The 13,868-nt window shown below is 38.5% G+C and overlaps 1 protein-coding gene across 5 annotated transcripts in view; it reads left to right on the top strand.

Annotated features, from left to right (window-relative positions):
- The window catches only part of SLC25A12 (solute carrier family 25 member 12), a 223,182-nt gene that overhangs the window by 156,013 nt on the left and 53,301 nt on the right, over positions 1-13,868 (top strand). For all 5 annotated transcript variants that reach the window (XM_009443763.4, XM_009443761.5, XM_003949917.6 and 2 more), the window contains exons 5-6: positions 5,864-6,003; positions 13,127-13,273. In XM_009443763.4, the coding sequence (XP_009442038.1) occupies positions 5,864-6,003; positions 13,127-13,273 (287 nt within the window). The remainder of the gene's footprint in view (positions 1-5,863; positions 6,004-13,126; positions 13,274-13,868) is intronic.

Raw genomic sequence — 13,868 nt, 5'->3', positions numbered from 1 at the left:
TCTCAAAAGAAAACAAAAAACAAAGACCAGCCTGGCCAACATGGTGAAACCCTGTCTCTAGCAAAAATACAAAAATTAGCCGGGCGTGGTGGCATGCGCCTGTAATCTCAGCTACTTGGGAGGCTGAGGCAGGAGAATTGCTTGAATCTGGGAGGCAGAGGCTGTAGTGAGCCAAGATCATGCCACCGCATTCCAGCCTGGGTGACACAGTAAGACTCCATCCCCCCATCCCCCAAAAAAGGGAATTCTGTGGCGGCCAGGCATGGTGGCTCTTGCCTATAATCCCAGTACTTTGGGAGGCCGAGGCAGGAGGATCACTTGAGGCCAAGAGTTCAAGACCAGCCTGGGCAACATGGTGAAACCCTGTCTTTACTAAAAATACAAAAAAATTAGCCAGTTATGGTGGTATGCACCTGTAATCCCAGCTACTTGGGAGGCTGAGGTGGGATAATCTCTTGAACCTGGGAGGCAGAGGTTGCAGTGAGCCAAGATCACACCACTGGGCTGGGCACGGTGGCTCACGCCTGTAATCTCAGCACTTTGGGAGGCCGAGGCGGGCGGATCACGAGGTCAGGAGATCGAGACCATCCTGGCTAATATGGTGAAACCCTGTCTCTACTAAAAATACAAAAAAATTAGCTGGGCATGGTGGCGGATGCCTGTAGTCCCAGCTACTTGGGAGGCTCACAAATGGCGTGAACCCGGGAGGCTGAGGTCAGTGAGCTGAGATTGTGCCACTGCACCACTCCAGCCTTGGCAACAGAGCAAAACTCCGTCTCAAAAAAAAAAAAAAAAAAAAGATCACACCACTGACTTCAGCCTGCATGACAGACAAAGACTTTCATAAAAAGAAATGAAAATTCTATGATAATAAATATATAGCTTAATTTGGTAAGAAGTAGAGCTTCACCTGAGTATTCAAATTAAATCAGGAAGATTTTTTGATTTTTTTTTTCTTGGTGTTGCTTTCGGATATTGCAGAGAAGTTTTTTGTTTTTTGCTTTTTTTTTTAGTACTCAAGGCTATAGAGTAGCTTAAGAGTTCAAGGTGAAAGAAAAGGTGGAGTGTTATTAGTTTTTATGCTATTTGATGATAGACTGTTGAAGTGTCTAGCTTCAATAATAATAGTATGTATGTACGTATGTATGTATGTATTTATTTATTAATTTTGAGACACGGTCTTGCTGTGTCACCCAGGGTGGAGTGCAGTGGTGTGATCTCGGCTCACTGCAACCTCCACCTCCTGGGTTCTAGTGATCCTTCTGCCTCAGCTTCCTTAGTAGCTGGACTACAGGCATGTGCCACCACGCTCAACTAATTTTTTCTATGTTTAGTAGAGACAGGGTTTTACCATGTTGGCCAGGCTGGTCTCAAACTTCTAACCTCAGGTGATCCACCTGCCTTGGCCTCCCAAAGTGCTGGGATTATAGGCGTGAGCCACCACGCCCAACCGATAGATAGTCTTTAAATATGAACTCATCTTTCCTGAGAAATGGACCTTTACATATATTTGACAGCAGGACTACTCTATTGACTGTGCAGTAGTCCCTTCTAGAGGTAGGTAAAGGGCTAATAGAAATACTTTCTCTCAGAGAAACAGGAGGTCATTCAGGAAACTAATGACCATCTGAGAGTAGAACCCAGAAGTCTGGGACTGAGTCTACATGCCATGTTGGTTGGGACTTCCTCTACAAGTTCCTGTTGTTGGTCTTTTTGTTGTTGTTGTTGTTTGTTTTCCTTTGTTTTCTTTTTTGGCTTCCCAGTTGTTCCTCCTCTTTCCTCCCAATTTTTCCTTCACTGAAAAACTCTTCACTTCTACAAGTCTCACCATTGTTTTTGTTCAGCTATGTAGAAGGATATTCACCATTCATGGTGGGAGTCCTAAAAACCTCTCTGACTTCACTTTAAGAACTGTGCAGGTGAAATTCAGCTACTGAGGAACTTTTCCCCCTGACAATAAGAATGTTTGGTCTCAAGCCTATAAGTTGGTTGTAGTGGCTCCTGCTGGGCTGGAATCCTTGGAATAAGGATGTCGTTGGGCTGATGGTAGGTGGGCTGTGTCACAGGGCTGATGGCTTGTATACCTACAGGAGGAGTTCTCTGGCCACACCGTTGGTACAGCAGCTCCTTCCAGGCTCATTCATGGAACAGGCATGGTGGCAGTCTTGGAGAAGAGTGCCAGCCCCGGTCAGAGGTAATTTTGTACTGCAGAAAGGTGAACAAGACCAGTAGGAAGTGCCCATAAGAACCAGGGGAGGGATGAGGGTGGATGAGATGGGGAGACACAGTATGGGTTTCTGGGGAAATTAAAACCTCTGTTAAGACATATTTACATAATATATATGATTTAATGTGTATTTCATCTAGTCCAATCATCATAAGTGACTGATACAGCTAAACTGACTAATGTTACACATCTGTGAACATTTTTACTTAATCACAGTTGTCACCATTACCTGCTCTCCTGACAAATCATTGTGCTCCTCTCCTTTGAGCAAAGAGAACATAATGACAGGCTACTTTTGTATTTAGCCCCAGTTCCCTTTTCAATGGAAGTATAAACCATCCCTTTCATAAGCCCATGCTCTGCAGGAAGTGAAAAAGTTGTCTTTTGTTTTCTATATGTCAGAAAACTAATGGATTCCTAGTTCTCTTAGCTATGCCAACCTAGTATAAAATACAGTATCGTGATTTTGCTGCCAATAAGATGTGACTGTCATTTCCCTTTCTTCCAGGCCAGAACTATGCTACAGAAATAGCATTCTTAAACATGGCAAAAAAAAAGATCCTTGTTTGCCACTGGAAAGATGGGATTCTCTCTGGGGGTGGGTGGAACTTGCTATGCAGTTTCAGTTAGATGTATTTGATATATTTGAGACTATTGGTGTTCCCTTTCATGTCACGCAGGACCTGATAAAGCTGGGTAACATAAAAACACCAGCTGTTTGAGTTATTACCTCATACAAGCATAAGCTCTCCAGTTCTGGAGCTTTTATATAATTTTATTTATCACATTCTGATAAAAGTAAAGTGGCAATTTATGAATTGGACTTGAAAACAATAGTTCTACTAATTATTTCTGTGTATCTGAATCAGTCTCAGGCACTTGGTAGTAGAAACAATGATAACAGAAGAGAAGTAGAATACATCTCCAGAAGTGCCAAAGTAGGTTTGTAATCTTATTAGTTCTAGTAATTATAGTAGTCCATGATGTGTCTTAAAAAAACCCTAAAAGTATCAGAGTAAATAAACCACAGCATATAATAATGATCATAACAAAACCATATATAAAGCTGTTAAGTGACCACTTTGGGAGAAGTAGAAAATGTCCAAATACTCATGGAAAATGACACTTCTGTATTTGGGGAGATCACTATGACTAATTTAGACCATCATTTTAATTGTTTCAGAGACATTCTAAGATCTTATTTAGAGATGGCTAAGAAGTTTATGAAATAGGATATCTAAAGTTTTTATTACAGAGATATTTTCCAGATGTAAATTATACATTATAAATTTAGTTCATAAATATCCTTTTTGTGATAATAGAAACTTTTTTTTCGAGACAGAGCCTTGCTCTGTCACCCAGGCTGGAGTGCAGTGGCACAATCTTGGCTCACTGCAACCTCCGCCTCCCGGGTTCAAGCAATTCTCCTGCCTCAGCCTCCTGAGTAGATGAGATTACAGGCATGTGCCACCATGCCTGGCTAATTTTTGTATTTTTAGTAGAGACGGAGTTTCACTATGGGGACCAGGTTGGTCTCTGACTCCTGACCTCGTGATCTGTCCGCCTTGGCCTCCCAAAGTGCTGGGATTACAGGTGTGAGCCACTGTGCCCAGCCAAAAAAATTTTTATAGATAATTGAATTTTCTTAGCTTGAACGCTTTTGCATTTTGGACTTTATTTTATATAGTTTCATATTTGAGATTCTGATATTTTCTTATATAAAAGGGATTCAATTTCATTCTACCATTATATAAGAATTATCTAGGTAGTAATATATACATTTATTATCAAATAATTATATTTTAACTCTTGAAATAACCTTTAAAAGGTTACCATGAAATAACTATTCCCTTTAATAATTGTAATGTTACTTAATTAAATATAGTAATTTGTTCTAATTTGCTTTCCATTTTTAATTTTTTTTAACTTGAAGATGAAACACTTCTTTTTGTTAGACCTTAAAAGTAAGAAATTAATTAATTTGGGGCTAGAAACAGCTAATTAATTAAGTTAGAAAGATCCTAAAAATCTTTAATAATCTGCTACAATATTTGTAGCCCTAAATATTTTCTGCTATCTTTATTATTTTAATTGTTTTGTAAATTTTAACGTATTTTACAACTTCGAAGTTTCACATAGATTTAAGGATCATCTTTTGTGTTGGTTAGAAACCAGGATCCCACAAATTGCTATTGGGTTAATTCTTCGCTTTTTAAATTTGTGTTTATGTAAGGTGAAAACGCTTGACCTATTGAAAACTTTGAAGTATTTGTCCCTACTTAGGGAAGAAATGAATCCTGCATTCCATTTGAAAGAAAAGATGAGAATCCCATCTCCCCAGTGACATCCAATGCCTTCTTCCAACTTTGCTGATTGCTGCAATCTATTCAGAGCTATTATATTGACTCTAGACTGGTAGAACGTCCAGTTCAGAATTCTTACATTCCCCTATCCCATTAGTAATGCTTTTATTAAGAAAAAGTGTATGTATATAAAACTAAAGGGAATCCATTAAACCATTTACAATATGAGATCAGTATCTTATTTAAAGAATTTGCAGAAATTAGAGAAAACAGCATAGTTGGAGATTATAAAACTTTAAATGTGTATTTACTAATTCTCTAGTATAACTGATAGCTATCGATGGCAAAACCCTTTCACTAATAAAATTGGCTGAAATTTGAAAATAATTTTGTTCTTAAGACATCAGTTAAACAGGCTTCCTGCTTTCTTAACTTTGTTCATGATTTTTTTTTTTTTTTGGCATGAGCTTCTAAATTAGTTTATCCAGTCTATGCTTGTTAAAGTACCAGTCATTTGTGAATTGACTTTTATAGTAAGTATAGAACTCTGTAAGAATGTAAATAACGTTGTTAGTGCATGAAGACAAGCTGCCAGAGGGTTTTGGTTGTATGTTACACAGTGTGACTAGTTCCTATCTAAAAATTAGTGTACCGTATTTAGCTCTTTATTTAAAAGTGAATCACTAATTTAACTTATCTTAAAATATTTTAATAGTTCAGACTAATAATCATGGATTTTATGGGGATTTTGAAGCTTTGTGTCAAGACCATATTTTTAACAATATCAGAAGCTTTTAATAAGGTGCTTGCTGCTGAGCTAATGATATGCTTTTGATAGTTTTTCTTATACCTATCTTCAATAGACATATTCAGGCTAGTGTGAATGTAATAATCAAGCCTCAATCAAACCATACTTAGTATGACAAATATTGCATTATACTGTAATTTAGGTATTCATGCTTCTGATAAAGGGTTTAATTCGACTCCTTGAGAAACTGGGAAAACACTATTGATTTTATACGGGATGTAAAATAGCAGCCATTTATAATGTAAGATAGAAATCACTTTCTAATTAAAATTAAATAAAGAGAAATTAAGAATCTCATGGCCTTATATGCAATGGTACATATTCTTAAGTGTAAAATTATATTTTTTGTATCAGTTGTGTTCCTGCGCATGGTTTCTGGGCACACAAAAAAATTGCAGTTATTTTAATAGAAGCAGATGATGTTGACTTTTAAAACTTCTCTTAATTTTTTTCTGTAGGAACATTGCAGTGGTTTAAACTACTTATTCCAGATATAATTGATTTATTTTTGTTTTCCCTTTTAAGAAAATGTCAAAGAAATTTTTGGACAGACTATTATTCATCATCATATCCCTTTTAACTGGGATTGTGAATTTATCCGACTGCATTTTGGGCATAACCGGAAGAAGCATCTTAACTACACAGAATTCACGCAGTTTCTCCAGGTGAGCTTAGTTTTCATAACAGGTATCAATATATACTATTCTTCTTCTGTGTCCTTTGCTTTGTATTTATTAAGTTTATTACAAAAATAGAAATTCTCCATGGTATTTCACTCCTATTTTTTAAATTTCCCCCTCGCCAGAGACAACTTCTTTAAACTCTTAATTGCTGTTTCTTTCAGTGTTTACTTCCATTTATTTAAATAGTAAAGCACTTCTACTTTTTAATTTTCTACTTTTAAGTACTTTTTAATTGTATCCTAACTATAGAAGATTAGAAGCTAGTTCTTTCACGACCGGGCGCAGTGGCTCACGCCTGTAATCCCAAGACTTTGGGAGGCCGAGGTGGGCAGATCACGAGGTCAGGAGATCCAGACCATCCTGGCTAACATGGTGAAACCCCGTCTCTACTAAAAATACAAAAAATTAGCCGGGCGTGGTGGCGGGCGCCTGTAGTCCCAGCTACTTGGGAGGCTGAGGCAGGAGAATGGTGTGAACCTGGGAGGCAGAGCTTGCAGTGAGCTGGGATCACACCACTGCACTCCAGCCTTGGCAACAGAGCGAGACTCCATCTCAAAAAAAAAAAAAAAAAGCTAGTTCTTTCACCTCTCTCCTCTCCCTCTTTATCACAGACTTGGACTTCTGTCCCCTTTCCCCCAATATAATTATGTCATGATTCTGCTTAGATCAGTAATCCTATGAGTTATTATAATTTTGTAAATACTATTGGTGGCTGAAGTTATTATATATTTTTTTGAGACAGAGTCTGGCTCTGTTGCTCAGGCTGGAGTGCAGTGGTGTGATCCTGGCTCACTGTAACCTCCACCTCTTGGTTCAAGCAATTCTCATGTCTCAGCCACTCAACTAGCTGGGATTACAGGAGTGTGCCACCACACCTGGCTAATTTTTGTATTCTTAGTAGAGGTGGGGTTTTGCCATGTTGGCCAGGCTGGTCTTGAACTCCTGGCCTCAAGTGATCTGCCTGCCTTGACCACTCAAAGTACTGGGATTACAGGAGTGAACCACTGCACCTGGCCTAAAGTTATTGTTCTTAGAGTTTCTAGTTTTCATTTGTTTAGTTTTCTGTGTACTAATACTAAGTCATTCTCAAACCTTGGTCCAATTATTAAGATCTCTTTTTAATGCGTTTAAAACACATTAGGTATTCTATTAATTTCATCTTCTTGGAGCTCTCCAGGAGCTTTCTTTCTTTTTTAAAAAAAATTGAGGTAAAATTTACATAAAATTAATCATTTAAAAGTGCACAATTTAGGCCAGGTGTGGTAGCTCACGCCTGTAATCCCAGCACTTTGGGAGGCTGAGGTGGGCAGATCACTTGAGATCAGGACTTTAAGACCAGCCTGGCCAACATGGCGAAACCTTGTCTCCATTAAAAATACAAAAATTAGCCAGGCGAGGTGGTGAGTGCCATAATCCCAGCTACTGGAGAGGCTGAGGCAGGAGAATCACTTGAACCCAGGAGATGGAGGTTGCAGTGAGCTGAGATTGCATCACTGCACTCCAGCCTGGGTGACAGAGCGAGACTCCATCTAAAAAAAATAAAAATAAATAAAAGTGCACAATTTAGTGGCATTTAGTACGTTCACAGTGTCTTATATCTAGTTCCAAAACATTTTTATCATCCCAAAAAGAAACCTTGTTCCATTAAGCAGTCACTTTCTATTTCTGCTTTCCCCTGAGCTCTGGCAACTTCCAGCCTACTTTCTGTCTCTATGGATTTACCTATTATGGATATTTAATATAAATGGAATTGTACAATATGAACTTTTCTTTTTTTGAGACAGAATTTCGCTCTTGTTATCCAGGCTGGTGTGCAATGGCGTGATCTCAGCTCACTGCAACCTCCGCCCCCTGGATTCAAGCGATTCTCCTGCCTCAGCCTCCTGAGTAGCTGGGATTACAGGTGTGCGCCACTATGCCTGGCTAATTTTTTGTATTTTTAGTAGAGACAGGGTTTCACCATGTTGGCCAGGCTAGTCTCGAACTCCTGACCTCAGGTGATCCACCCACCTCAGCATCCCAAAGTGCCGGCATTATAGGTGTGAGCCACCACGCCTGGCCAAACAATATGAACTTTTGCATCTGTTTTTTTTTTTTTTTTGCCACTTAGCATAATGTTTTTAAGAATTATCCATGTCATAGCATGTATCAGTGCTTTATTCCTTTTTTGTGGCTGAATACTATTCCATTGTATAATATAGTATAAATATGTTATATTTTGTCTATCCATTCATCAGCTGATGGACCTTTGAGTTGTTCCCACCTTATGGTTATTGTGAATAGTGCTGCTATGAACATATGTATGCAAATATTTGTTTGAATACCTGTTTTCAGTTCTTTTGGCTATATACATAGGAGTGTAATTTCTGGGTCATATGGTAATTCTGTTTAACTTTTTGAGAAACCACCTGACTGTTTTCCACAGCAGCTGCACCATTTTCCTGTTGTTTCCTCACCTGCTTCAGGGCCAGAAGCCAGACTGTGTAAGCTCGCTGCATAGGAGTCATTCTGTGATCACCCTTCACTTTTACCTTGGAGAATCCATTTGCTGTTCTGTTACGTTGAACCTCCTGTTTGCTGCATTTTATCTCTTCTTTTATTGCGGTTTACTTATTTTTGGTAGAATACTTCCTGCAATGGCTTCTTGAGGAAAGTGGAATAAAAATTTTTTGAGACTTTTCATATGTGAAAACCTCTTGTTCCGGCTGAGGGCAGTGGCTCACACCTGTAATCCTAGCACTTTGGGAGGCCAAGGTGGGGAGATCACTTGAGCCCAGGAGTTCGAGACCAGCCTGGGCAACATGGCAAAATGCCATCTTTACAAAAAATACAAAAACTAGCCAGGTGTGGTGGCACATGACTATAGTCCCAGCTACTCAGGAGGTGAGGTGGGAGAATCACTTGAGCCCAGGGAGGTAGAAGCTGCAGTAAACCATGATCCCACCACTGCACTCCAGCGTGGGTGACGGAGTGAGCCCTGTCTCAAAAAACAAACAGTCTGGGTGTTTTGGCTCACGCCTGTAATCCCAGCACTTTGGGGGGCCAAGGCGGGCTGATCACTTGAGGTCAGGAGTTCAAGATCAGCCTGGCCAACATGGTGAAACCCTGTCTCTACTAAAAGTGCAAAAATTAGCCAGGTGTGGTGGCAGGCGCCTGTAATCCCAGCTACTTGGGAGGCTGAGGCAGGAGAATCTCTTGAGCCTGGGAGGCAGAAGTTGCAGTAAGCCAAGGACAGGCCACTGCACTCCAGCCTGGGCGACAGAGCGAGACTCCATCTCAAAACAAACAAACAAACAAATCAATCCCTCTTGTTCCACCATTATGCTAAGATAGTTTGGCTGGTTATTGAATTCTAGTAGGAGGTTATTTTCCTTATAATTTTGAAAGCATTGCTCTTTTGTTTTCTAGTTTCCAGTGTTGCCACAGTGCCATTCTCATTCTTAATTTAATCTTGAAACTTTTTCCACTCTGACTCGGGAGTGTTTTAATATTTTTTCTTTTCTTTGGTGTTTATGAAATTTCACGATGGTATTCCTTGGTGTGAGTTTATTTTTATTCATTGGTCTGGGCTCTTCATTCATTGGGCTTTTCTAATCTGGAAACTTATGTCCTTCAATTCTTGAAAATTTTATTACTTTTCTTATTCTATTTTCTTAGTTTCTAGGACTATTAAATGTTACATTTATGACCTTTTAGTCTTCTTTTCTCTCCTATTTTCCTTCTGAGCCTTCTATTTTCTATTTCTGCTGTATTTCTAATTTTCAGGGACTCTTTTTGGTTTTCTGAATATTCCTTTTAAAAAATAGCATACTGTTCTTGTTTCATGGATGCACTCTTTTCTTTCACTTCTTCAAAGATATTAAAGACAGGTTTCTTTGTTGTTTTTTTAAAGTTTTCTTCTTGCATAGTGTCTGCTTTCTCCACATTTATGTATTTATTTTTACTCTTTGTTTGGGTCTCTGTTTTTCTTTTTCTCTTTTTTTTTTGAGTCAGGGTCTTACCTTGTCCCCCAGGCTGCAGTGCAGTGACAGGATCATGGCTCACTGTAGCCTTGACTTCCCCAGGTTCCAGCGATCCTTTCACCTCGGCCTCCTGAATAGCTGGGACTACAGGCGTGTGCCACCATGCCTGCCTAATTTTTTGTGTTTTTTGTAGAGATGGGGTTTTGCCATGTTGCCTAGGCTGGGTCTTTTATTTCGGATTAGGGAATCAGGGAAAAATTGTCTAGTCTCCAATCTGGAATATTAGATCTGGCTTTTGATGTTTTGGTTGCTGAGTAATAAGTAGTTGGAGGTCTCAGTGTTCAATTTTGCAGAAGGACTTTCAGTTTACTACCTTTTTTCACTGTAGTATTCTCCCTCTCAACTGTGTGTGGTCTATGCTGGTTCAGAGATCCTCTGTTAAACTCCTCAGACAGTAGACCTCTAGTCTTCTGCCAAGGTTGGGAAAGGGTGGAGGCCTTATTTGGAGTAAGGCAGGTAACTAACTGCTTCTTAAACAGACATCCAGCTAAGCCCCTTGTTTTCAGCTCCACCTTCACCATCACTTCCAGAGGTACCAATGCAGCTAATAATTGAATCTTTTGGGGGTCCTGTCATGTACATTGGCTTCCTTTTTGGCTTTTTCTGCTTAGTTTTTTTGAGTCCATTAAGTCAGTTGTCATTTGCTTTTCTGCTTTCTGATCTTAAAAATATAGTTGCCATCTTCTCCTTTTCTGTTGTCTTTGTCCTTGCGTTTCTGTTTTGTTTTGTTTTGTTCTTTTATTGTTATTTTAGTGGAGAGTGGCGTTTTGGAAGACGGTGGAGTTAAATGTACAAGTTCACTCTCATCCAGTCACACTGTTTCTGAAGCTCTGCTAATTTTCATCTCATAATTAGATGAAATGCATTTTCAAGGGCATAGGATCTTTCCCTTCAGTATAACTGCCTTTCTTTATCTTTCCTTTAGTTCTCCTATCCACCTACCTACCTACCTACCTTTTTAACCCAAGATTTATTTATTTTACCTTTTATAAGCCCACAGTATTGTTTTTCTTCATTAGGATGAGCACAGATTTGAAACTATGGGCTTTAGGTGTGGGTATTTGGAGGTGCCAGTGCTTGTTCTAACACTTTTCCCTGTTAGTGCTTATCTAACTCACCTTATAAAATTCTCAAACTTGAAAAGTTGAAAATATATGCATTTGAGAGCTGACTTTTTTAAAAAAGGAAATGTCTGCCTGATTAGTGTTTAAGATTCTTCCAAAGATTACTTTCTCTCTCTTTCTCTCACTGTTTTCCTTGCATTTACAGAGTCTATTTTACAATATCTATTGTACCCTGATGTTTTAATTATACTGTATAAACTGAGAGCCGCATATATGTAACTTCTTTTTTTCTGTGTTTAACTTCTCATTTTTAAGTCATTAATTTTATTTTTTAAAATCTTTTTTATTTTGGAAGACTTCAAATATACTCAAAAGTAGAGAGAATAGTGTAATGAACCTCCTGGACCTATAACCAGCTTCAATAATTACCACTTCTTCGCCAATCTTTTTTATCTATACCCTCCACCCTGCCTCCTGCAGGATCATTTGGAAGCCAGATGCACATACTCTATGATTTTTTCATCTGTGATCCTTCAAATACATATCTTTAAAAGACAAATAAGAGTCCTTTAACTGTTGACCTTATAGAAAACAGACAATCTATTCTACTAACACTACTCCTTCAGTGAGCATTCTGCTTCATCTTGAAGGTAAAGGTCCACATCTTCTTTAGTACTGAGTGTTATTAATAAGGCTAAATTGTACCCATGGCTACCATTTGCTATTTCTGGGTGATTAAGACATATAGGGAAGACAAAGACATAAGAAAGAGATAGAAAAGAGGTAGAAGGAAAGAAAAAGGTATATAAGACAGGGAGTGAACCTGTGTCTACTTTTGATGCTATTTAGGAATATCTTTGCCATGGGGACCAATTTCAATCCATGTAATGATGTAGATGGATTGAAAATTCCCACTTCATTTGAAGGGTGAAGTGGTTGGAGCTGAGGTCATGGGAAAATGGAGTGAGTTATCACAAGTCCATAGGAAAATATAATTAAATAAAAATGATGAGACTTCTATAAAAACTACTTTTAATGTCATGAAAAGTTAAAGCAACATTAATTTGTAGTCTTTGACAAGTAAATGTGAATGAAAATTATGTAATCTTTAAATAATATGTATATACTTAGATATGACTATTATTTACAGAGTTGCAAAGAGTGTGACGGTGGCATCCAATAGCAGCACCATTGTTATGTTTGCTAACAAGTTTTTTGCATTTAGTCATGGATCCCCACAACAGAAATGCTCTGATTTTGACTTTTGTATAGTACACAGGGGATTGCTGGAACATTTTGTTGTTTTTGTGGATATCACTTATTACAAAGTTTGGTTGCCCAATAGTTCAAAAGTTCAGAGATATTCTGGACTGTCTTACAGTTTATGAGTAACGGTGCCCAGAGCCAGTGATAGCTGAACACTACTTTTGCAGTTTGTTATTCCTGACTTTCATTTTAGAATGACTGAATATTGCACTTACCAGTTGGTAGAGTTTCTCACTGAGTTTATTTGAAAAATTTGTTTGAAAAAATGGTCTCTAATTCATTTATAGAATGACAAAGAGAGAGACTTTGATTGCAACGTTTAAAATTGAAAAACTGAAAATGAATCTAAACTCTTAATTCATGAAGTACTCTTTGATGACAGGTAAGCCTTCAAGCAGGAGAGATAAATTACTGTATATTTTAAAGGCTGAAATGAAGCACCAAAAACATTATTCCCTGTTTTCAGTAATGAAAACTTGTCAAGTAAAATCTAAGGGTTATTTTTTCCTACCTTTCCTTTATTGATGTGCTCTCATTCATTCTTTTTCCTGAGGAGTAATATGTAGTACATTTTTAAGAAAGCTCATGCTTTTTGAAAGAAATTAAAAGTTTTGTTGCAAATTCAGATCTGTGCATTGTTTGTTTTGTAGTAAGTACATGTGTGGGAAGGATATCTGTCCTTCCTTCCTTTCCAAACCATGTACTTGGAATGTGTTTAACCAGCTTAATTCCCTATTTCTAATTTCCTCACAGGAGCTGCAATTGGAACATGCAAGACAAGCCTTTGCACTCAAAGACAAAAGCAAAAGTGGCATGATTTCTGGTCTGGATTTCAGTGACATCATGGTTACCATTAGATCTCACATGCTTACTCCTTTTGTGGAGGAGAACTTAGTTTCAGTAAGTAAAAAGCAAGTTCTTTAACTTTCTATTTCCTCAAACCTTTTGATCCATTGAGTCCTGGATTGCCTCCAGGGACTCATATGACTCTCAACTATTCAAATTTCATGCTTGGTTGGTAGAAAGTAAACAGGTTTGTGTGTGTGTGTGTGTGCATGTGTGTGTGTGTACGTGAATGTATGTATGTGTGTGTGTAATGGAGGTAGAGGTGATGGTGAGTTATCTTTTCCCAGATCATAGTTTTATTCAGAGCCACCATCTTGCTGTCATCTATTTCCAAATTGTTTATTTCCATTTACAGAGTCCAGTTCAAGGGAAACAAGAGTTTATAGACAAGGGTGAGCAATTACTTTTTCCAGTGGGCAGTAACTCTCCCAGACACTACTGCCTTCATCTTGGCCTCTTTCCACACCACCGGGCTCCCAAGGTCTTGCTATAAAGATGGCTCCTTCCTTTGTTGCCTTCAGGGTGCTGTCTGCCGGAGGGATCATCACTGGCTTCTGCAGTGTTTTAATAACCATGCCCATGGCAGAAGGTATGGAGGAAATATGTGGCCATCAGCCTCTGTGGCTCACTCCTCTCTCTGCCCCTTCAC

The sequence above is a fragment of the Pan troglodytes genome, chromosome 13, assembly GCF_028858775.2.
Source record: "Pan troglodytes isolate AG18354 chromosome 13, NHGRI_mPanTro3-v2.0_pri, whole genome shotgun sequence".
NCBI classification, from domain to species: Eukaryota; Metazoa; Chordata; class Mammalia; order Primates; family Hominidae; genus Pan; species Pan troglodytes.
This window is presented reverse-complemented; position numbering and strand designations above follow the sequence as displayed.